This window comes from Scyliorhinus canicula, chromosome 18 (assembly GCF_902713615.1).
Source record: "Scyliorhinus canicula chromosome 18, sScyCan1.1, whole genome shotgun sequence".
Lineage (NCBI taxonomy): Eukaryota > Metazoa > Chordata > Chondrichthyes > Carcharhiniformes > Scyliorhinidae > Scyliorhinus > Scyliorhinus canicula.
This window is the reverse complement of record NC_052163.1, coordinates 12,334,917-12,359,864: the sequence shown is the minus strand read 5'-3', so window position 1 is coordinate 12,359,864 and position 24,948 is coordinate 12,334,917. Positions and strand designations below refer to the sequence as shown.

The window sequence follows — 24,948 nt, the reverse complement described above, 5'->3', positions numbered from 1 at the left end:
CCTTCTACGCCCTCCTGCAGGTCATTTATAAAAATGACAAACAGCAGTGACCCCAAAACAGATCCTTGTGGTACACCACTAGTAACTGGACTCCAGGCTGAACATTTTCCATCAACCACCACCCTTTGCCGTCTTCCAGCTAGCCAATTTCTGATCCAAACTGCTAAATCACCCTGAATCCCATGCCTCTGTATTTTCTGCAATAGTTTACCGTGGGGAACCTTATCAAATTTACTGAAATCCATATACACCACATCAGCTGCTTTACCCTCGTCCACCTGTTTGGTCACCTTCTCAAAGAACTCAATAAGGTTTGTGAGGCACGACCTACCCGTCACAAAACCGTGTTGACTATCTCTAATCAAATTATTCTTTTCCAGATGATTATACATCCTACTACTGACCTTCACTGGCCCTACTCTTACCCTAGTCATTCTTTTATTCCTGACATATCTATAGAAAGCTTTAGGGTTATCCTTGATCCTACCTGCCAAAGACTTCTCATGTCCCTTCTGACTCTTCTTAGCTCTCTCTTTAGGTCCTTCCTAGCTAACTTGTAACTCTCGAGCGCCCTAACTGAACCTTCACGTCTCATCTTTACATAAGCCTCCTTCTTCCTCTTGACAAGTGTTTCAACTGCTTTAGTAAACCATGGTTTCTTCGCTCGACCACTTCCTCCCTGCCTGACAAGTACATACTTATCAAGGACACGCAGTAGCGGTTCCTTGAACAAGCTCCACATTTCAATTGTGCCCATCCCCTGCAGTTTCCCTCCCCATCCGATGCATCCTAAGTCTTGCCTCATCGCATCATAATTGCCTTTCCCCCAGATATAACTCTTGCCCTGCGGTATATACCTATCCCTTTCCATCGCTAAAGTAAACGTAATCGAATTGTGGTCACTATCACCAAAAGTGCTCACCTACCTCCAAATCTAACACCTGCCCTGGTTCAGTACCCAGTACCAAATCCAATATGGCCTCGCCTCTCGTTGGCCTATCTACATACTGTGTCAGGAAACCCTCCTGCACATTGGACAAAAACGGACCCATCTAAAGTACTCGAACTATAGTGTTTCCAGCCAATATTTGGAAAGTTAAAGTTCCCCATAACAACTACCCTGTTAGTTTCGCTCCTATCCAGAATCATCTTTGCAATCCTTTCCTCTACATCTCTGGAACTTTTCAGAGGCCTATAGAAAACCCCTAACAGGGTGGCCTCTCCTGTTTCTAACCTCAGCCCATACTACCTCAGTAGACGAGTCATCATCAAACGTCCTTTCTGCCACCGTAATACTGTCCTTGACTAACAATGCCACCCCCCCCCCCTTTTACCACCTTCCCTGAGCTTACTGAAATATCTAAACCCCGGCACCTGAAACAACCATTCCTGTCCCTGCTCTATCCATGTCTCCGTAATGGCCACAACATCGAAGCCCCAGGTACCAACCCATGCGCCGCAAGTTCACCCACCTTATTCCGGATGCTCCTGGCATCGAAGTAGACAGACTTTAAACCACCTTCCTGCCTGCCGGTACACTCCTGCAACTTTGAAACCTTACTCATGACCTCACTACTCTCAACCTCCTGTATACTGGAGCTACAATTCAGGTTCCCAATCCCCTGCTGAACTAGTTTAAACCCTCCCGAAGAGCATTAGCAAATTTCCCCCCCAGGATATTGGTACCCCTCTGGTCCAGGTGTAGACCACCCCGTTTGTAGGGGTCCCACCTACCTCAGAATGAGCCCCAATTAACCAGGAATCTGAAACCCTCCCTCCTGCACCATCCCTGTAGCCATGTATTCAACTGCTCTCTCTCCCTATTCCTTGTCTCGCTAGCACGTGGCACGGGTAACAACCCAGAGATAATAACACTGTTTGTCCTAGATCTAAGTTTCCACCCTAGCTCCCTGAATTCCCGCCTTACATCCCTATCCCTTTTCCTACCTATGTCGTTGGTACCTATGTAGACCACGACTGGGGCTGCTTCCCCTCCCCCTTAAGGATCCCGAAAACACGATCCGAGACAATGTTGCAAAACATTGCATTTGAAGAAATAGTTTGGGCTGTTTTGTACGCGCAACCTCCATTGCAGAGAAGACTATAAAAGGAGTACACACCATTGTGCCCTCCATTGAAGAGCTGGTGTGAAATCCACGTGATTAGAGGTCGTGGTTTGGTGCTGATTCCATTTAGTACCTAATCTGTCATGTTACACATGTTTCCATCTACTGGGAAGCAAAATGTGGAGAAAAGATTCTCCGGCTGCTTTCTTTTGCCATTTAGACGCTATCTTAAAGTTACGTTGATAATTTCCTGGCAGCATATTACTTCCGCAAGCTCATTGGCGCTGTTAGCATTTAATCTGGTAAAAGAAATATGGATCAGTCTTCGCTGCTAAACTGGTCCTGTTCAGCCCTAATGAAAGTCCACAATTATGTTTCTCCCTCTCTTCCCAAGTCCATGCAATGTGATTATAGAATCAATCGTGGAGTTGTTGGGCTACACTGTGCCATCGTGCTGCTGAAGGCTTGTGCGGTGACACAGTGGTTAGCACAGCTGCCTCACAGCGCCAGGGACCCAGGTTCAATTCCGACCTTGGGTGACTCCCTGTGTGGAGTTTGTACGTTCTCTACGTGTCTGTGTGGGTTTCCTCCGGTTTCCTCCCACCACCCAAAGATGTTACTGGGTTACATGGATGTGTTTGGGGTGTGGGCCTAGGTAGGGTGCACTATCAGAGAACATAGAACATAAAGCCCATCGAGTCTGCACCGACCCACCTAAGCTCTCACTTCCACCATATTCCCGTAACCCAATAACCCCATCTAACCTTTTTGGCAACTAAGGGCAATTTATCATGGCCAATCCACCTAACCTGCACATCTTTGGACTGTGGGAGGAAACCGGAGCACCCGGAGGAAACCCACGCAGACACGGGGAGAACGTGCAGACAGTGACCCAGCGGGGAATTGAGCCCGGGACCCTGGCGCTGTGAAGCCACAATGTTGTCAACTTGTGCTACCGTGCTGCCCCCAAAAAAATGATTGGGTACTCTAAATGTTTTAAAAGGCACACAACTAATGAGAGAGTTTTGAGTTAAGCAGGCCCACAACAATGTTTGAGGGTTGGTACAGACTCGATTGGTCCAATAGCCTCCTGCTGCACTGTAGGGACTCTATGTTATTGTACAGCGGAGGCCATTTGATACGTTGTGTCCATGCCAGCTCTCTTTGAGAACAACCCAACGCATCCTATTCTCCTGCCTTTTCCCTGTAGTCCTGCACATCTTTTCTCTACAGATTATTATCTAGTTTCCGTCTGAAAGTCAAGATTGAATTTGTCTGCACAAGGTTGTCGAGCAGTATCCACCTCCACCCAAACTCTCATGAAATTAGGAAAATGATTGTATATTACAAAGCAGACAAATACTTCAAATATTTAAACAGCTGCTTTTAAATTGCCAACCAATACTAAGATCAAAGGCAACAACTTCACGTAATTAATAATGGTCTATGAATTTCTGAAATGAGCACTCAATGAACCTGAAAAACTGAGCAATTTAGTCCACTCCACTTTAAAAATATTACTTTTAGAGTATCAACAATTTTCTTGGAATTAAACCTATTGATTTTAAATTCTGACCGGTGTTCTTCCCTTCATTTAACTTTGGTTTGAGGACCAGCTAGCTATACTCGTACAATATTCACCAAGAGAAATCGTGTGTGGAAAGCATGTGGGAGAAGATTGTCACACCACAATTGATGGGACATGGGAGAGAGCTGGAGGAGAAAGAGAGATAGAATGAAAGTAAAGCAGGGAGGGAAGGTGACTATCCACAAGGGAGAGCAGGCAGAAGCAGTGCAGACTTACAGTTCTTGACCCCCATGGTGGGGAGAAGTAGAGACTACAGTTGATGGGGATTGGGGGTGATAATGGACGTTCGAGCAGCCATATTTGCAGCAGAAGATCTGCCTGGTGTATTAAATTCCAAGGTACTGATCAGGTACGTCTGGAAAGGGAGACAAACTGCCCTGTATTCCCAGGAAATAATAAGGTTGGAGGTCTTGTGGACTGAGTTTGAGCCTTCAGGAAGAACAAACTAGATTGGCGAGAGATGAAATAATTGGAAGTATCAGTTGGGACGTAAAGGAATAGACCCATTACTATATGACATTCCCAACAGCCTAGAAGTATTTGATGCAGTGACAGAAAAGATAATTCCGTTGTAGGCTATTGATCACCAGATCACCATGTGAAGAATAGATTACTGAAAGCAGTAAGGAAGATAGATGCAACTAGAAATATCATTGAGAGATTTTAACCAACACAATGTAAATTGGAGTGCCCAGCAGACTGGTGTTGAGCTCGCAACTATGCATGTTGATGTTATTAAGGTATCAGCAGGTGTAACGGATATGATCCGGGTGGGAATAATGATACCGTAGGATGACGGAAACTATAATGTTGAATCTGACTTTGTGGGATAAATATATAGGATATGTTTGTTTGTTTGTTTGTTTGTTTATTTATTTATTTATTTATTTATTTATTTATTTATTTATTTAAAATTTAGAGTACCCAATTCATTTTTTCCAATTAAGGGGCAATTTAGCGTGGCCAATCCACCTAGCCTGCACATCTTTTGGCTTGTGTGGGCGAAACCCACACAAACACGGGAGAATGTGCAAACTCCACACGGACAGTGACCCAGAGCTGGGATCGAACCTGGGACCTCAACGCAGTGAGACTGCAGGGCTAACCACCGCGCCACCGTGCTGCCCCATAGGATATGTTTAAAAGAGATATTGTTAAGGGAATTGAGAAAGATCTTAAACAACTTGATCTGAGACTTGGTACATGCTGCAAAGCGTGCAGAATAAATATGTGCTGCAGACTAAACAACTGAAACCCCAGGTGAATTAACACAAAAATACATTGTGAAATTTAATGATACAAATAATTTGTGTTCTCATTTATTTCATATTTTTTGTTCCGTGTCCACAATTCCAGTGGAAACTACAATTATAAACTTGTCACACGAAGCGGACCACCTCTAATGGAGGAGCTACAGCATCACCACAGGCAGGAGGGTATAATTAATTACAATGTGACAAGATTACATAGGCAGCTTCCATTGTAAATATGGCTATATGAGTTTATATTAGATTTTGTAAAATAAGGACAATGTGTGACTTCAAAATGGAGACTGATGTACGTTTGTGCTCAGGGCTAATTAGATAGCTCCCCAACCCCCAGGTCCCACTCCAAACTGCTTCATTTAAAGATTACCATCTTGACCATTGTTTGTTCTGCCACAAGTGAATAACTACTGGCAAGAAATTCTGCCCACATTGTGGAATAAAACCAAATTATTAAATATCTTTTTAAAAAGGTCCTTTTTTTAAAATAAATTTAGATTACCCAATTATTTTTTCCAATTAAGGGGCAATTTAGCGTGGCCAATCCACCTAACCTGCACATTTTTGGGTTGTGGGGGCGAAACCCACGCAGACATGGGGAGAACGTGCAAACTCCACACGGACAGTGACCCAGAGCCGGGATCGAACCTGGGACCTCAGCGCCGTGAGGCGGTTGTGCTAACCACTAGGCCACCGTGCTGCCCGTAAAAAGGTCCTTTTGAGGATGAACTAAAAGCAGTTAAAAAAATAAATGATTACTTCTTGGGTGTATTCACTAGACAAATCACGATTAGCATTGCCACCAATTGAATCTAATGACTTTCTCATTACTCATGTGGAGATCCTAAACAGGCTGAAAGACTTCAAATCTAAATCCAAGCAAGAACCAAATACAGGGAGGTCTAGCTGAATTGGAAATAAGCCAAAGCAGTACCTCTTTCCAAAAAGGTTAAAATCAAATCTAGTTCACTTACAGGCCTATTCGCCTTGCATTGATTATTGGCAAAATAATTGAATTAATCAACAGGAGCAAATTCGACGATTACCACCTGTAAGTATTCTAAACTGGGAGGAGGATAGTGTAAATCTCTATGGTTCTATGTACGACTTAAGGCAGTGATTATCTTGACAAAGCTTGGATAAGAGTTGGCTGAATGATAGGACACAGTAAGCACCAGGAAGGGGAGGATAACTATGTGGCATGTTCTTGTGATTGGTGATGGGGCTCCTGCTCTTTCTCATCTGCAGAAGTAACTTTTGATTCAGGTGTGCAATCTGGTTTTTTTTTGTCAAATGTGAGAAATTAGAAGGGCAGTTGTATGATGTGCCAGCCATGGGATTACGGAAGAATCTAGCAAAGTTTGCAAATGAGCAGAATATAGCAGGTGGAATGAATTGCAAGTAAGAAAAATAAAGGACAATCTGTTGAAAGGGATTCAATGCTTAACTTATCCAGCCACTTCAGGACACCAATTCACCAAGTAAACAACACGACAACAATATAATCTTAAAAAAAAAAAATTAACCTAACCTTTAATAAGCGCAGGATTTGATTGTCTTTTGCTGTTTTTAAAAAAAATAAGTAAATGTAATTTCGATAACTGAACAGATCTTTTTAAGGTGAAGGCAAGAGTTAAATGGGAGCATTAGCCATTACATATACTTATTGACTTCAGAATTTCAAAGCCACATGCTCAGAGGGCACAACCATGGCTCATGATAAATGAAAGTATGTCTTATTGTAGCAATTAAACAAGGGTGCCCCAGTAAAGCATGTTTGACCCCATGATATTTCTTGTCTTTGTCAGTGACCTGGTGGATGTAATTGAAAGCGATCACTTTGTTGTTAATGGCATCTTCCCTTCGGGTAGTTAACTTCTCACCTTAAAGACCAATAACCTACTACTGCAGACAGACGCAGACATTTTGGCAGTCGCCGGATAAGTGGGCTGGTATCTTAATTATTCGGAAGAGTATGATCACCAATTTCCTTCAAGTTTTTCCAGTTAGAAGCATTCATCATTTTGGTTTAACCAATTTAACATTATCCATGCCTGGAACTGCCTTTGTTTCCGCTGAAAGTTAAAGAAAGAGGCATTAAATATTTCAGCTGGAATACTTGAAAAATATACACATCCTATCCGTTACAAAATGTGATTTAAAAAAAAAACAGCATTTAATAGTTAAGCTATAAGATTATTCAATGACTTATGATTTTGCTTTTGAGACCCTTGTGCACGCTCTGCAAATAGCTGCACTCCATCTAGTTTGCAAATCTGGGAATAGAATCCGGTAAAGATGTCAAGTACATGTGCCGAACGTTCACATTGAAGTTGAATTAAAAGGACAAGGTCTCAAAACAAATGCGAAGCCCATTGCAAAGTCAGACCCAGCATCAGTGTGGGATTACTGTTTGGCATTTAGTCACGATGACTCTGGACTTAGCACAGTATAAATTCTGAACCTGTTCACTCAATATTCCTGCCTGCTATTTTGGCAGACGTGTTGGTTGGCCTCTTTAAATGAGTTGGCACCTTCACTAAAAAGCAGATTGAGGAATTTGAGATGACCGAGCATTTGAACATGTGTAAGTATAATTTCAGTAAGATGTTTACACATGAGTTCACACATCTATGGCTACATTTGCATTGTAAAGCAAAAAGTGCAGAGGATACTGGAAGTCTGCAGAGGGATTTGGATAATTTAAGTGAATGGGCTAGGGTCTGGCAGATGGAATACAATGTTGACAAATGTGAGGTTATCCATTTTGGTGGGAATAACAGCAAAAGGGATTATTATTTAAATGATAAAATATTAAAACATGCTGCTGTGCGGAGGGACCTGGGTGTGCTGGTGCATGAGTCGCAAAAAGTTGGTTTACAGGTGCAACAAGGTGTTACAGGTGATTATGAAGGCGAATGGAGTTTTGTCCTTCATTTGCTAGATGGATGGAATTTAAGACTAGGGAGGTTATGCTGCAACTGTATAAGGTGTTAGTGAGGCCACACCTGAAGTATTGTGTTCAGTTTTGGTCTCCTTACCTGAGAAAGGAGGTACTGGTGCTAGAGGGTGTGCAGAGGAGATTCACTAGGTTAATCCCAGAGTTGAGGGGGTTGGATTATGAGGAGAGGTTGAGTAGACTGGGACTGTACTCGTTGGAATTTAGAAAGATATGGGGGAATCTTATAGAAACATATAAAATTATGAAGAGAATAGATGTGGGCAGGTTGTTTCCACTGGTGGGTGAAAGCAGAACTAGGAGCATAGCCTCAAAATAAGGGGAAGTAGATTTAGGACTGATCTTAGGAGGAACTTCTTCACCCAGAAGGTTGTGAATATGGAATTCCCTGCGCTGCGAAGCAGTTGAGGCTCCTTCATTAAATGTTTTCAAGATAAAGATAGATAGTTTTTTGAAGAATAAAGGTATACAGGGTTATGGTGTTCGGGTGGGAAAGTGGAGCTGAGTCCACGAAAGATCAGCCATGATCTCATTGAATGGCAGAGCAGGCTCGAGGGGCCAGATGGCCTACTCCTGCTCCTAATTCTTATGTAGGTCTGGTGTACCTTGGGAATGGTAGCAAAACGGTTATTTTAATGGGCTGGTAACCCAGAGGCCTGGACTAATGACCGGAGACATGAGTTCAAAACCACTAAAGCAGCTGGGGAATATGCACTCAGTTAATTAATAAATCAGGAAGATAAAGTTCAGATTCCGTATGGGTGACCATGTAACTGATAGATTGTTGTAAAAATCCCCATCTGGTTCATTGTCTTGATCCCGGTCTAGCCTACACGTGATTCCAAACCACGGCAATGCAGTTAGCTCTTAACTGTCCATTCAAATGACTTAGCAAGCCACACAGTTGTATCAGACTGCTACGGCGACTGTGGGAGTACCTTCGTAACACGGACTGCAACAGTTCATAGCTCAACACCACTTTCTTGAGGGCAATTAGGGATAGGCATTAAATTGTGGCCTTGCCAGAGAATGAATAAAAAATAAGCACTGGCATGCAGAACTGAAGTTTGTTGCATTATTAGTTAGTATTAAGTTGGCAATTTATGGTAAAATTTCCTTTTTAGCTGTAAGTGGAGAACAGCAAGGATGGCGCAGTTGCAAGGTCATATCTACTCATTATGCTTTTCTACTAGAGAAAATGGACTTGATTATGTTTAACCAGTTAATGCAATAAGTATTTTTGATGCTTATATTCTCCAAAGTCTGCTTGAAATCTAGACACTCGTCAAAAAAATTCTAAACATTTTGGACAGACTCCTAATTATCATCGTCCTGTAGCCTAACTCTAATTGTAACCCTGTTTTGATACGCAAACCATAATTAAACAATTATCTGTTTTTTTTAGCTAAGTACTTTAATTAGTGATATGCTTGCCACATGGCAGGTTAGTTTTGGCTATGTGCCTTGAAATTGCTGTAAACCCATTTAATATTCAATTTCGGCACATTTTATCTTCATAAATGATTTCAGTGGCCGATATCTTTCATTCAGAGAATGTACATAAGAAAACACATGATTTGGATTTTGTGTATTATTGTGAGCCATTCAATGAAACATTTTGTCAAGTTTTTATTGATTGCCCAATAGTTTTAGAAGTTACAGCTGAAGAATTGTGTTGTTACGGTCTATCGAAGAGGCAGCTGTAATCTCTGTCTTCAGCTTTTAAGGGTATTCTGAAAGGGACATGCAGTCTATTTTTTTTTAGATTTCTAATGCAGGACTTCGGTGATCGCAGAAGATTAGACCGGTTTGTCAAAGGAAGACAGCGAACATCAAATGTCTGCTGAACTTAGTAATGGCCCCATCTGGGCAGAGAACACCAAAGGTGATCGTTTCCCTGGACACTGAGAAGGCCTTCACTCAAGTAGAATAATAATAATCCTTTTATTGTCACAAGTATGAAGTTACTGTGAAAATCCCCTAGTCGCCACATTCCGACGCCTGTTCGTGTTAGCTGGTACGGGAATTGAACCCAGGCTGCTGCATTACAAACAAGCTGTCTAGCCCACTGAGCTAAACCAGCCAGAATGGACGTACCTCATGGAGGTGCTTGAACGGTTTGTGTTCGGAGAGTGATTCACTTTGTGGGTGAAGCTTCTGTACAGAAGGGGGAAATGAGAAATGATTCCCACCACTAAGTGACAGGGATCCTAGTGGAGCCCAACACCCTATTCTGAAAATTGAACATCAAACTCCTCTGCTTCTCCACCTGTCTCAAAATATTCCTTAAAACCCATCTTTTTGATCAGATGTTTGATCACTCCTTCCTTGGATAGGAATCCATTTATGAAGCACCTTGGGGGTCATACAAATGCAGGTTATTTGTGCATATATCTAATTTATTGCATATTTTGTCATGAGATTTTAAAAGCACTGCCGCGCTGTGCGCCACTGAGCAGGGTTGCACCCAGTACAACTTCTCTTCATTTTAGTATTTCAAAACAGACTGTCATTATCTTTCCTCTCAAGATTTGAAAAACATTTTAAAATGTTTTTTTCCCTCCCAATTAATGGGCAACTTAGCGTGGCCAATCCACCTACCCTGCACATATTTGGGTTGTGGGGGCGAGACCCACGCAGTCATGGGGAGAATGTGCAAACTCCACATGGACAGTGACCCAGGGCCGATATTGAACACTGGTCCTTGGTGTCATGAAGCAGCAGTGCTAACCATTGCGCCGCCGTGCCGCCCGATTTGAAGAACATTTTCAGAAATAGAAGCTGATTTATATATAGTGCACCAACCAAAACCCACTGCAACTACCTTCCACCTGGTTGTAGGGAAATGCATTGGAATGTGACTGCTGATGTATCAAATTCACGCTGTAAATTTTGTATTGAATTGAAATTACAATAAATTGTTGCTCAGTAAGTTATTGAGAAGAAAGTTCCCTTTTCTGTTGACTTAGTGATGTTAATGTGGGTAGTTTTCCCAATTTCTGGCATACTATCTCTTCGCTATGTCACAGCAAAACTTTGGAATCGGTGTAGATAAGGGCTGCCAAACTGGTTCCCAAGTTAAATTATCCAAACCAGGAACTCGGGTTGAAGACCCTGGGATGAGGGCAGGATGGTGGCGCAGTGGTTAGCACTGCATTCTCATGGCGCCGAGGTCCCAGGTTCGATCCCGGCTCTGGGTCACTGACCGTGTGGAGTTTGCACATTCTCCCCATGTTTGCGTGGGTTTCGCCCCCACAACCCAAAGATGTGCAGGGTAGGTGGATTGGCCACGCTAAATTGCCCCTTAATTGGAAACAATGAATTGGGTACTCTAAATTTATTTTAAAAATAGAAGACCTGGGACTTATTTTTTTTTACTTCCAAGTAGAAAGTAGTATTTAAATATCGAAGTCTATTTAAAGGAACAGACAACAATATGAATGAGATAGTCACAAACTTTAAAATAGGGAAAATTGACTCAATTTTGTCATAGAAAAGTTGAACTAAGAGTTTAGATTAAAGTATTTTACATAGAGATTGGTGAGTAATGGTGTAATTGGTATGTTAATGCGCTTCTGAGGGAAACTGGAGGCAGATAGTAAGGAAAAGTTAAGCGATGGGTGATTGAGAAATATTCATTTTTTGGGACTGGTAATGCAGCTGTGGTCCTGTACGTGCCCCCATTTTCCTGTTCGCTGAGTCCAGAACAAAATTTGATTCCAAAGGTTCAGTAATTGTGGCATTGATGGTGTACACTGAATGGAATTACAGTAACTGGACGATTTGGAAAGGGACTTGGCAATAATCGTAGACATTTCTCCTTCTGTATCTAGGCAGTATAGCAAAGTATTTATAAAGAAAAGCTAATGATGCTAATGATATGGAGCTAGAGAAACAAAACACCAAGATACAGCACCGACTCTACAGCATTGTGATCTGATCATACATAAAGGACATGTTTAATTTTGGTAACCATGCCATAGGAGAGTGGGTAAGATGGCAAAAATGGAAATGATGGACAATTTAGTACATTCCATTATGGAACAGATCGTGAATACTAACACTACCGGTACAGCCAGGACGGGCCAAATAGCTGCCTCCTAACAATTCTCTGCTTATCTTTGTTGCAAGCGAGAAAATAGTTGCTTGTGCACAGCCGGATAGAATGTTGTTTTTGTGCTGGTTTCCACATCTGTATGTTGTGCCTGCAGTTCAACTGGAATTATTGTCAAAGATCCAACCTTTTCTGAAATGCTTTGAACAGCAAAACAACATCCGATATCCTCACCTTCCAGAAAGGTTGCAGAGAATTGTTTGTAAGGGAATGGCTACAATCTACAGGATCTCAAGAGATTTCTCCGTGTTTGCCTTGAACAGCAAAATATGCTATCAGCAACTTGCTATATGCAGTTTAATGGAATCAGGATGATCAAGTTTGCGACCTCTAGGTATACACACGCCTATGTGACCCACAGGCAAGATCTCAGATATCACAACTAAATAGCATCCGCTTCCTCAAAGCCTACCCACCTGCCACCTTGTTTTTGTGGTGAGGGTGTTTGTAGTTATTGAATCGATTTGCACCATCCTTAATATATTTTTAAAATATTGCTCTTTTGAATTTGTGGCACAGCACATCTATGGGATAAATGATATGATGGCAACATCACCAGGCTGTACAATTGTTTTCTTGCCGATGTGCAAGACAATTTTAAGAATGTAACACAATTCAGCCCATATTTTCCCGCTTTTTTGTTCCAGCTCAGTAATCTTTGTATTTTTACTGAGATTAGATTTATTTTTTTGGATCTCATTGCCCACGGGGGTGGTGGAAGCAGAGATGATCAGTGATTTCAAAAGAAAATTGGATGGATTCTTTAAGGGAATAAACTTTAAAATTTTTTTTTAGAGTAGCCAATTTTTTATTCCCAAATTAAGGGGCAATATAAGCGGGGCCAATCCACCTACCCTGCACATCGTTTTGGGTTGTGGGGGTGGGACCCGCGCAGACACGGGGAGAATGTGGAAACTCCACGCGGACAGTGACCCAGGGCCGGGATCCAACCCGGGTCCTTAGCGCCGTGAGGCAGCAGTGCTAACCACTGCGCCACCATGCCGCCCTTTTGAAGGGAATAAACTTGTAGGACTGGAGTGGGATTGACTGGGTTACTCCACAGAGAGCCAGCATAGACTCGATGGAATGGCCTCCTTCTCTGTCATGACTTTGACTTTTCACCTTTCCCTGAAACTGTAGCAATGTTTGTAAAATGCTGCGGGGCTGGCAAATGCCATTCTTTGAAAACAAAAGAGAGGTAAAATGACGCGTTGAGCTCAAGTCCATTTATACAGTCTTATTTTAAACCAGGACATCTTTTTTTTCTTTAAAATGTCAAATTGTTCTGATGCAAATAAAGGAAGGATTAAAACAGTTGGAAATGTGTTTAATAAAACGTTGGCACATGCAGCTATAATCTACAAATGTTATTTGTTAGAAAATTCCTTATATTCATTCTAAAGTATGCTGTGCATATATTTTTTTTGGAATTCCAGGTAGTTTATAATTTTCATGAAGAAAGGGGGGAATATGATCATGTGGCTTTGGGGGTTGGCAATGCTGGATTTGCAGCTTGCGACTCTTCTCCAAGTTCACAGTGTCTGCATTTGGGCAAACATTCCTCGTACCCCATTCATCCCACACAACTGCCATTTTGGTTCCGAATAAATGGCACTCCCAAAGTAGGGTGAACAATTGGAGGCTTTTTCCCAGGGCGGAAATGATAATTACAAGCGGACACAGGTTCAAGGTGAGGGGGGGAAAGGTTCAGTGGAGATTTGCCGGGGAATTTTTTTTACACAGAGGGTGGTGGTGGCCTGGAATGCCCTGCCAAGTGAGGTGGTTGAGGCAGATACGTTAGCGACTTTTAAGACTTATCCGGATAGGCACATGAACAGACAGGGTAGAGAAGGATACAGGAGGTTGGTCGAGATAGGACACATGATCGGCACAGGTTTGCAGGGCTGAAGGGCCTGTTCCTGTGGCTGTATTGTTTTACAGTAGTCCCCCGTTATACCGCGAATACCGCGGTTCGCGATATACGGCGGGGGTGCTTATGGACCCCAACTTTTTTCACTCTTTTTGAAACAACACCTTTTTTAAGCCGGTGAACTTGTTTGTCATTCCGATTAGCCGCGATGATTAGCCGCGATAAATAGCCGCGATGATTTGTAATTAAAGCGTATAAATACAAAATGCCTAAGCGCAAGTCTTACACAGTAAAGGAAAAGATAAATTTGATAGACCGTATTAGAAACGGCGAAACAAAGGCAAAATTATCCTAGGCTTTACTGAAGCAGAGACCAGGGCAGCTGAGGAGAGGCTAGAGGACCACCTGGATGAGAACCTAACACTCCGCGATTGGGTGAACAGGTGGTCAGTAGCAGAGGACGACATGGCACCCACAGAAACATTCACAGAGGAGGAGATCATCGACCAGGCCGTCCAAGAGGAGGCAGAAGAAGAGGCAGAAGAAGAAGAACCCCAGCCCACAGTTGCAGCAAAGAGCCACTCGGATGCCATCATCCACCTGAAGTGGCTCATAGAATACACAGAGCAACAGGACTTCGACCCCATATACATACTACATCTGAAGAACCTCCAGAGGCAAGCACAAGTCAAGATGAGGAAGGGGATGTGCCAGAAGAAACTCTCAGACTTTTTCATGTGATTTAAATGATTTTTAAAAATATGCTTGTAAGTGCTATTTTATGTATTATTGTATATATTTTTGAGTGGTATTTTTTAATAAATTTAAAACTTGAAAGAACTTTGATGTTTTTTTATTTAAAACGCCCTTCCATTCTTACATTGTAAGGCTATTACATCCACAATACCTGAAACTACCCTGTTAGGTTCACTTGTAGTTATTCTTTCCCGCAGCAGAACATTATCTGGCCATGTGTTGCTGTTTCAAAATTTTCGTAGGCTATCCGCGGCTCGGATGCAACGCGGGTGGCTGTCTTGGACCCCAACACCCGCGGTATAACGGGGGACTACTGTATTAGGTCTCTTACGGTAACAGATCTTTGGCACCTAGCTTTATTGTCTTGCCAACAAAAGTTCATTCAAGATATTGTTGCAAATCGAAGGGTTAATTCACTTGTGGTTATTGCAGCACTAGTAATCATTTGTCTATGAAAAAATGATATTTACAGTCTGTATACAGCGAGGTTCCAAATATACTGCAAGGAATGTCATTGGTTTCTTTTGAGGTATCTTAAAAAAATTGTAACTTTTTGGAGAGTTGCTGGAAGCAGACACAACTTACTCATTTTTTTAAAGAAAAAGACTATAATTAAGATGATTTTAACCCACTGTACTATAATCTACTGTGACATGTTTCCTTAAAATCTGCACCACCCAAGTTTGTTTGTCTTTCCATATTGAACTTCCAACACAAGTCCAGGTAATGTCGGTTATGCTGAAAATTAGTCTGTAAACCCCATTCTTTTTTTTCTGTCTTGTAGAGTCCGGTTAATATCCAACCCCCAAAACTGGAATCCTCAGAAGCATCCATCATCAAAGAGTATTTGAAGGTACGTACTACCCGGTCATCCAGCTTTTTCACCCCCACCATCAATAATCATAAGTCTGTGGACGCAATCGAGACTCCAGGATAGTATGTTGCCTCCCTGGTGCAAGGGTCAAGGATGTCTCGGAGCGGCTACAGGACATTCTGGGGGGGGGGGGGGGGGGGGGGAGAGTGAACAGCCAGCTGTCGTGGTGTACATAGGCACCAACGATATAGGTAAAAAACGGGATGAGGTCCTACAAGCGGAATTCAAGGAGTTAGGAGATAAACTAAAAAGTAGGACCTCAAAGGTAGTAATCTCAAGATTGCTACCAGTGCCACGAGCTAGTCAGAGTAGGAATGGCAGGATAGATAGGATGAATGCGTGGCTCGAGAGATGGTGCAAGAGGGAGGGATTCAAATTCCTGGGGCATTAGGACCGGTTCTGGGGGAGGTGGGACCAGTACAAACCGGACGGTCTGCACCTTGGCAGGACTGGAACCGATGTCCTGGGGGGGTGTTTGCTAGAGCTGTTGGGGAGGGTTTAAACTAATGTGGCAGGGGGTTGGGAACCAATGCAGGAAGTTGGAAGGTAGTAAAACAGGGACAGAAGCAAAAGGAAGTAAGGGGAAAAGTGCAAGGCAGAGAAGATATAGTCAAAAATCAAAAAGGGCGACAGTACAAGGTACAGTGACTGAGGGGAGCTCAGTGAATAGGCCCAGTAATACTAAAAGGACTAAGACTGGAGATGTTAAGATTCAAAACAGAGGTAAAAAAACCAACATAAGTGTACTTTACCTGAATGCTCGTAGTATTCGGAATAAAGTAAATGAGTTGATGGCACAAATCATCGTGAATGACTATGATTTAGTGGCCATTACTGAAACATGGGTAAAGGATGGTCACGACTGGGAGTTAAATATCCGAGGGTATCAAACTATTCGGAAGGACAGAGTGGATGGTAAGGGAGGTGGTGTTGCTCTGTTATTTAAGGATGACATCCGGGCAATAGTAAGGGATGACATCGGTGCTATGGAGGATACGGTTGAATCCATTTGGGTGGAAATCAGGAATAGTAAGGCGAAAAAGTCACTGATAGGAGTAGTCTATCGGCCACCAAATAGTAGCGAGATGGTGGGGAAGGCAATAAACAAAGAAATAACTGATGCATGTAGAAATGGTACAGCAGTTACCATGGGGGATTTTAATTTACATGTCGATTGGTTTAATCAGGTCGGTCAAGGCAACCTTGAGGAGGAGTTTATAGAATGTATCCGCGATAGTTTCCTAGAACAGTATGTAATGGAAACTACGAGGGAAACAAGCGGTCCTAGATCTTGTCCTGTGTAATGAGACAGGATTGATTCACGATCTCATAGTTAGGGATCCTCTCGGAAGGAGCGATCACAATATGGTGGAATTTAAAATACAGATGGAGGGTGAGAAAGTAAAATCAAATACTTGTGTTTTGTGTTTAAACAAAGGAGATTACAATGGGATGAGAGAAGAACTAGCTACGGAGACTGGGAGCAAAGCCTTTATGGTGGAACAGTTGAGGAACAGTGGAGAACCTTCCAAGCGATTTTTCACAGTGCTCAGCAAAGGTTTATACCAACAAAAAGGAAGGACGGTAGAAAGAGGGAAAATCGACCGTGGATATCTAAGGAAATAAGGGAGAGTATCAAATTGAAGGAAAAAGCATATAAAGTGGCAAAGATTGGTGGGAGACTAGAGGACTGGGAAATCTTTAGGTGGCAACAGAAAGCTATAAAGAAGAGTAAGATAGAGTATGAGAGTAAACTTGCTCAGAATATAAAAACAGACAGCAAAGGTTTTTACAAATATATAAAACAAAAAAGAGTGGCTACGGTAAATATTGGTCCTTTAGAGGATGAGAAGGGAGTTTTAATAATGGGAGATGAGGAAATGGCTGAGGAACTGAACAGGTTTTTTGGGTCGGTCTTCACAGTGGAAGACACAAATAAAATGCCAGCGACTGATAGAAATGAGGCTATGGCAGGTGAGGACCTTGAGAGGATTGTTATCACTAAAGAGGTAGTGATGGGCAAGCTAATGGAGCTAAAGATAGACAAGTCTCCTGGCCCTGATGGAATGCATCCCAGAGTGCTAAAAGAAATGGCTAGGGAAATTGCAGATGCACTAATGATGATTTACCAAAATTCACTAGACTCTGGAGTGGTCCCGGTGGATTGGAAATTAGCAAACGTGACACCACTGTTTAAAAAAGGAGGTAGGCAGAGAGCAGGAAATTATAGGCCAGTGAGCTTAACTTAGGTAGTAGGGAAGATCCTGGAATCTATCATCAAGGAAGAAATAGCGAGGCATCTGGATAGAAATTGTCCCATTGGGCAGACGCAGCATGGGTTCATAAAGGGCAGGTCGTGCCTAACTAATTTAGTGGAATTTTTTGAGGACATTACCAGTGCAGTAGATAACGGGGAGCCAATGGATGTGGTATATCTGGATTTCCAGAAAGCCTTTGACAAGGTGCCACACAAAAGGTTGCTGCATAAGATAAAGATGCATGGCATTAAGGGTAAAGTAGTAGCATGGATAGAGGATTGGTTAATTAATAGAAAGCAAAGAGTGGGGATTAATGGGTGTTTCTCTGGTTGGCAATCAGTAGCTAGTGGTGTCCCTCAGGGATCCGTGTTGGGCCCACAATTGTTCGCAATTTACATAGGTGAGTTGGGGACCAAGAGCAATGTGTCCAAGTTTGGAGATGACACTAAGATGAGTGGTAAAGCGAAAAGTGCAGAGGATACTGGAAGTCTGCAGAAGGATTTGGATAGGTTAAGTGAATGGGCTAGGGTCTGGCAGATGGAATACAATGTTGACAAATGTGAGGTTATCCATTTTGGTAGGAATAACAGCAAACGGGATTATTATTTAAACGATAAAATATTAAAGCATGCCGCTGTGCAGAGAGACCTGGGTGTGCTAGTGCATGAGTCACAGAAAGTTGGTTTACAGGTGCAACAGGTGATTAAGAAGGCAAATGGAATGTTGTCCTTCATTGCTAGAGGGATGGAGTTTAAGACTAGGGAGGTTATGTTGCAATTGTATTTGGTGTTAGTGAGGCCACACCTGGAGTATTGTGTTCAGTTTTGGTCTCTTACTTGAGAAAGGACATACTGGCACTGGAGGGTGTGCAGAGGAGATTCACTAGGTTAATCCCAGACCTGAAGGGGTTGGATTATGAGGAGAGGTTGAGTAGACTGGGACTGTACTCGTTGGAATTTAGAAGGATGAGGGGGGATCTTATAGAAACATTTAAAATTATGAAGGGAATAGATAGGATAGATGCGGGCAGATTGTTTCCACTGGTGGGTGAAAGCAGAACTAGGGGACATAGCCTCAAAATAAGGGGAAGTAGATTTAGGACTGAGTTTAGGAGGAACTTCTTCACCCAAAGGGTTGTGAATCTATGGAATTCCTTGCCCAGTGAAGCAGTTGAGGCTCCTTCATTACATGTTTTTAAGGTAAAGATAGATAGTTTTTTGAAGAATAAAGGGATTAAGGGTTATGGTGTTCGGGCCGGAAAGTGGAGCTGAGTCCACAAAAGATCAGCCATAATCTCATTGAATGGCGGAGCAGGCTCGAGGGGCCAGATGGCCTACTCCTGCTCCTAGTTCTTATGTTCTTAAGTGATTCTTACCTCAGTTGTCAGAACTAGGTGTCTGGAACGATGTGGGGATGGGTTCCTAGACCAGTTTAGTCTGATTGCATTTTAGTTGGGATGTACCCAGCTCGGTTTCATTTAGATTTGAGATTGTGTGCCAAGTGAATTCAGGAGCTGGGAGTAGCGTCGGTGGGTGCTCATTTCTGAACATCTGTAAAACACTTAAAATCCCTTGGAATCAGAACCAAACTCAACACCATGTGACCATTCTCTGGTCCAGGATCCTATATTGCTGATACCATAAAAGGAGAACTGGAGATACATTTGAAGGTACCGGGCTTATAGATGATGTAATGCATCAGAAACAACCAGCAGTCAACCTTTGAAGAGTGTGTTTTTAACAGAAGGCTAGACTACTCGAAATGTACCCAGGCATGCAGTATACTTAATATATAAAAAACTTGCGCTTGTGTTCATTATTTTCTGGTTATTTAAAAAACTTTAATGTATAGAAAAATATTGATTATCCCTCGGAATGGAATTAGATCGATCTGCATTGAGGCTGCACTGATAGAACTTGCAAAAATGAATTCACATGCTTTAAAGTCAGTGTTAAAATGTCCCCCCCTCCGCTGATTGACTTTGTGACACTTCGAGCATCCATAAAATCTTAGTTATTTTAATCTTAGTTGTTTGATTGTACTGGTGGCATCACATCCATTGTTACTAGTTAATTGGAAACATTGCTCAGTTGTGTTGTGTGTGAGCTTGTATAGCAAGGTGATTTCATCAGTCCAGGCCTTTCTTAGCCTGAATTAGTACAGAAGTGTTGCGGTGAAACCTCAGGGTTAAATGGAACCACCAACAACTTCTGTAAATTAATTATTTCGATGAATTCCCATTGCAAAAAATAAAACAAGAATGTTTATCTACCCCAAAAAGAATGAAAAATTAGTTTTTTCAACTATTTATTTTTCCTGTTGAATTCTTTAAAGCCCCCCCCCCGGTCACATTTATGATCGAAAACATCACATGCCCTATAAGCCAGTTTTGAATAAAATACTCATAAGGGGGAATTTCCTTTGTTGCCTCTTCTGGTAGCATAGTAGCCCCCCCACCCCAGTAACCCCACCTTTTGGACACTAAGGGGTAATTTATCATGACCAATCCACCTAACCTGCACATCTTTGGATTGCGGGAGGAAACCAGAGCACCCGGAGGAAACCCATGCGGACACGGGGAGAAAGTGCAAACTCCACACAGTCACCCAAGGCCAGAATGAAACCTCGAGTCGCTGGAGCTGTGAGGCAGCAGTGCTAGCCACTGTGCTGCTGTGCCGCCCTGGTCTAGTAATTGAGAGACCTGGAGACGTGAATTCAAATCCCACCTCAAGAGCTAGGAATTTAAATTTGATGAAATAAAATGAATAAAAAGTTAGATTTGGTAATGACGACCTTGAAGCTAAATAGATTGTCGTAAAATCCCACTTGGCTCCCTGGAGGAATTCTGCCATCCGTACACAGTCTCATCTAACATGACGTCTGACTGACAGCAAACCTTTTAAACTGCCCTATGAAATAGCCTCGCAAGTTTCTCCGTTGTATTCAAAGAGGTGACCCACCACCACCTTCCAAAGGACTATTCAGATGAGAAACCTTGCCTTGGCAACAGCATCTACATTCCATGAAGTTTTTAAAAAAAAGGCACATGAACACTACTTTATGGAGCTTTGCTTTGGATCAAAACAATGCTTACGGTATACTTTTGAGGACAATTGATTACTAAAATAGCTTTCGAAGAACTGAGTTATTCAGAATTACAGATGTGGTTTCTCCTATTCCATAATGACTTCTCTCGTGCTTCTTTTGTCCATATGTACACTGCTATAGATAGTTTCATTACAAGAATTGTAGACATTTTGGTATATTGTTTTCAACATTCCATGCTTTAAGTCCCAAAATAGATTAGTTTTGTGAATTTAAATGACTGACACTGCATGCAGGCCAGCATGAGATTAATCTATAGAAAAGTTACAGCACAGAGAGAGGCCATTCGGCCCATCTTGCCCATGCCAGGTGCCTTTTCAAATCCCACCTTCCTGCATCCAGTCGCATAGCCCTGTCTCTTACAGCACTTAAGGTGCAGATCCAGGTACCTGTTAAAAGAGTTTAGACTCTCTGCCTCCACCACCAACACGGTCAGCGACTACCAGACTCTCACTACCCTCTGCATTAAAAAAAGGTGTTTGTCATATCCCCTCTACACCGTCTGCCACTTTGTTTTGAATCTATGGGCCCTGGCTCTAGTCCTCTGAGGTGTCTGTTCTTTTTCAGAATCTCATTGCTAATTATGCAAGTATAATTGGGTGAACTGTGTTTAACTAGAATACCACAAACCCGAAAGAGTTGAATGTTGACAAGGTCACCAGATTACATTTGTTTCTAAAGGTTACGTCATCACTCCCTTTATTGTGGTAAATTCAGCAAAAATCTTGTTCAAATTAAATACTCTGCCTGAAGGATCCTTTTCTGCTAGAGGTTTAAACATGGTGATTTGGAGAGTTTAAAAAAAAAGTAAAATACTGGAGATGCTTGAAATCTGAAAAACAACCTAGAAACATACAGATGAGACATCTGCAGAGAAAACCGACAAATAGCAGTTCAAAAAATACCAAGACTGCTTGTAAGGCCGTTTCAGAGGGCTGCTTTTAAAAAGGAACAATGCAAATGGAGGGGGTAAAAGAGAACGAACCTGACCGGGAAATACATCGTAAAAGTGCAGAAATGGAGACCAAAAGATAGTTAAATGCAAGAAATAATAAGAGCATGATGCAGGAGAAATCAAAAAATAGAAGATCTGTATGAGACTGTGTGAATAGCTAAAGGTGTGGGAGATGGGCAGGTAGAAGGGGAAGCATGGAAAACTGGTCAAGCAGAGCAAACCTCAGTGACCTTGTAGAAGGAACCAGCAGGCAGACAACAATCATAGAATCATAGAATTTACAGTGCAGAAAGAGGTCATTCAGCCCATCGAGTCTGCACCGGCCCTTGGAAAGCGCACCCTACCTAAGCCCATACATGCACCCTATCCCCGTAAACCCACCGAACCATTTTTGGACACTAAGGGCAATTTAACATAGCCAATCCATCTAACCTGCCCATCTTTGGACTGTGGGAGGAAATCGGAGCAAACCCACGCAGACGCGGGGAGAACGTGCAAACTCCGCACAGACAGTGACCCAAGCTGGGAATCGAACCTGGGACCCTGGAGCTGTGAAGCAACAGTGCTAACCATTGTGCTACCGTGCTGCAGGATTTGGGGGAAATCACTTTCGGGAGAAAAGAGGGAGAGGAAAACAAACTAGGGTTTCCAGTGACAGAAATCTTGGTCTGTTGGTCCATTTTGGTGATTCAGCAGTCACAATGGTTGCTGGGCTGCTTGACTGGAATTCTGTTGGTAAGAGCTGATCAAAACATTGAGTACAGATCTGACTGCTGGAGACATTTGTTAGACTTTTTACACTGAGAGCAGCCAGTGTAGGCTTGTCCAAACTTTTTGAGTCGAGGGCCACATTTCAAAGGTTTTCCTCACTCAAGGGTCTGGTTAGCAAGTTCTGGAAAGATAAAGTATGGCGCAACGTGCAACATGAATTTAAAAAAAACTGAGGTATTAAAAGAAACAGTTTGCTGAGCAAAAAAAAATGGGTAATAAATAAAGGGGTATTAGTGTGTAATAGGGTGAGTGTGTGTGTTTCATTCACAAGCTCAGTGTGCTCATTCAAGAGTGGGTGATTACGACCAGTTTCTTGGGCAGCAAGGTAGCACAGTGTTTAGCACAGTTGCTTCATGGCTCCAGGGTCCCAGGTTCGGTTCCTAGCTTGGGTCACTGTCTGTGCGGAGTGTTGACGTTCTCGCTGTGTCTGCGTGGGTATCCTCCCACAGTCCAAAGATGTGCAGGTTAGGTGGATTGGCCATGATAAATTGCCCTTAGTGTCCAAAAAAAGGTTATGTGGGGTTACTGGGATAGGGTGGAAAGTGGGCTTCAGTAGGGTGCTCTTTCCAAGGGCGGATACAGACTCGATGGGCCAAAGGGCCTCCTGCACTGTAAATTCTATGAAATCTCTCATCCCCTCGAGCCCCCTCCACCCCTCTCGCGACCCTGCTCGCACACCTCTCCAGCGCTCTCACACCCTTCTCGTCCCTTCCTGAACCTTCTCGTACCCCTCATGAACGCTCTTGCTACCTGACACTTCTGCGCCACCGCATTCTTCAGCCACTTTGTGTCGATTTGACCCTCTTCACGCTCATTCGCCCCGCTTGCCCTCTTTGGACCCCCTCCCCGCACCAACTCCGGGCCCCCTCCTCGCCCCAACTGCGGGCCCCCTCCCCACCCCAACTGCGGGCCCCCTCCCCACCCCAACTCCGGGCCCCCTCCTTGCCCCATCTGCGGCCCCCCACCCCAACTGCGGGCTCCCTCCCCACCCCAACTCCGGGTCCCCTCTCCATCCCAAATCCGGGTCCCCTCCTCGCCCCAACTCCTCCCCCCCCCCCCCCCCTCCCCCCCCAACTCCGGTCTCCTCCCCGCACCAACTCTGGGTCCCCTCCCCTGCGACAACTCTGGGCCCCCTCACCGCACCAACTCCGGGTCCCCTCCCCCGCGCCAACTCTGGGTCCCCTCCCCCGCGCCAACTCCGGGCCCCCTCCCCCGCACCAACTCTGGGCACCCTCCCCTGTGCCAACTCCGGGCCCCCTCCCCACGCCAACTCCAGGCCCCCTCCCCACGCAAACTCCAGGCCCCCTCCCCACGCAAACTCCAGGCCCCCTCCCCACGCAAACTCCAGGCCCCCTCCCCACGCCAACTCCACGACTCCTCCCATCACCAATTCCGGGTCCCCTCTCTCGCGCCAACTCTGGGCCCCCTCCCGTGCGCCAACCCTGGGCCCCCTCCCCCGCGCCAACTCTGGGCCCCCTCCCCCGCGCCAACTCTGGGCCCCCTCCCCTGCGCCAACTCCGGGCCCCCTCCCCCGCGCCAACTCTGGGCCCCCTCCCCTGCGCCAACTCCGGGCCCCCTCCCCACGCCAACTCCACGACTCCTCCCCACACCAATTCCGGGTCCCCTCCCCCGCGCCAACTCTGGGCTCCCTCCCCCGCGCCAACTCTGGGCCCCCTCCCCCGCGCCAACTCTGGGCCCCCTCCCCCGCGCCAACTCTGGGCCCCCTCCCCCGCGCCAACTCTGGGCCCCCTCCCCCGCGCCAACTCTGGGCCCCCTCCCCTGCGCCAACTGGGCCCCCTCCCCCACGCCAACTGGGCCCCCTCCCCCACGCCAACTGCGGGCCCCCTCCCCACGCCAACTCCAGGCCTGCTCCCCGCACCAACTCCGGGCCCGTCCCAACTCCGGGCCCGTCCCAACTCTGGGCCCCCTCCCCGTCCCAACTCTGGGCCCCCTCCCCGCACTAACTCTGGGCCCCCTCCCCGCACTAACTCTGGGCCCCCTCCCCGCACTAACTCTGGGCCCCCTCCCCCTGCCAACTCCGGGCCTCTTCCCTGGCGCCCTCCTCTGTCATTTCGTAAACTGGTTACGGATGCCGTAGAGGAATTTCGAGGGCCACATTTGACCCGTGGGCCACACGTTGGAGAAGTGTGATGTCCAGCCTTCTGGTACCTCACTTTAAAAAGAGGGAACTTGCATTTATTTTGCACCTTTTATTTTAATTTAGAGTACTCTATTCATTTTCTCCAATTCAGGGACAATTTAGTGTGGCCAATCCACCTAGCCATCACATCTTTTGGGTTGTGGGGGCGAAACCCACGCAGACACGGGGATAATGTGCCGACTCCACACGGACTGTGACCCAGGGCC

General features: G+C 44.3%; 1 protein-coding gene across 1 annotated transcript in view; it reads left to right on the top strand.

Moving 5' to 3' along the window:
• Positions 1 to 24,948, top strand: part of aspscr1 (ASPSCR1 tether for SLC2A4, UBX domain containing) — a 235,646-nt gene that overhangs the window by 112,090 nt on the left and 98,608 nt on the right. The window contains exon 8 of the mRNA XM_038778314.1: positions 15,403 to 15,471. Coding sequence (XP_038634242.1) covers positions 15,403 to 15,471 — 69 coding nt within the window. The remainder of the gene's footprint in view (positions 1 to 15,402; positions 15,472 to 24,948) is intronic.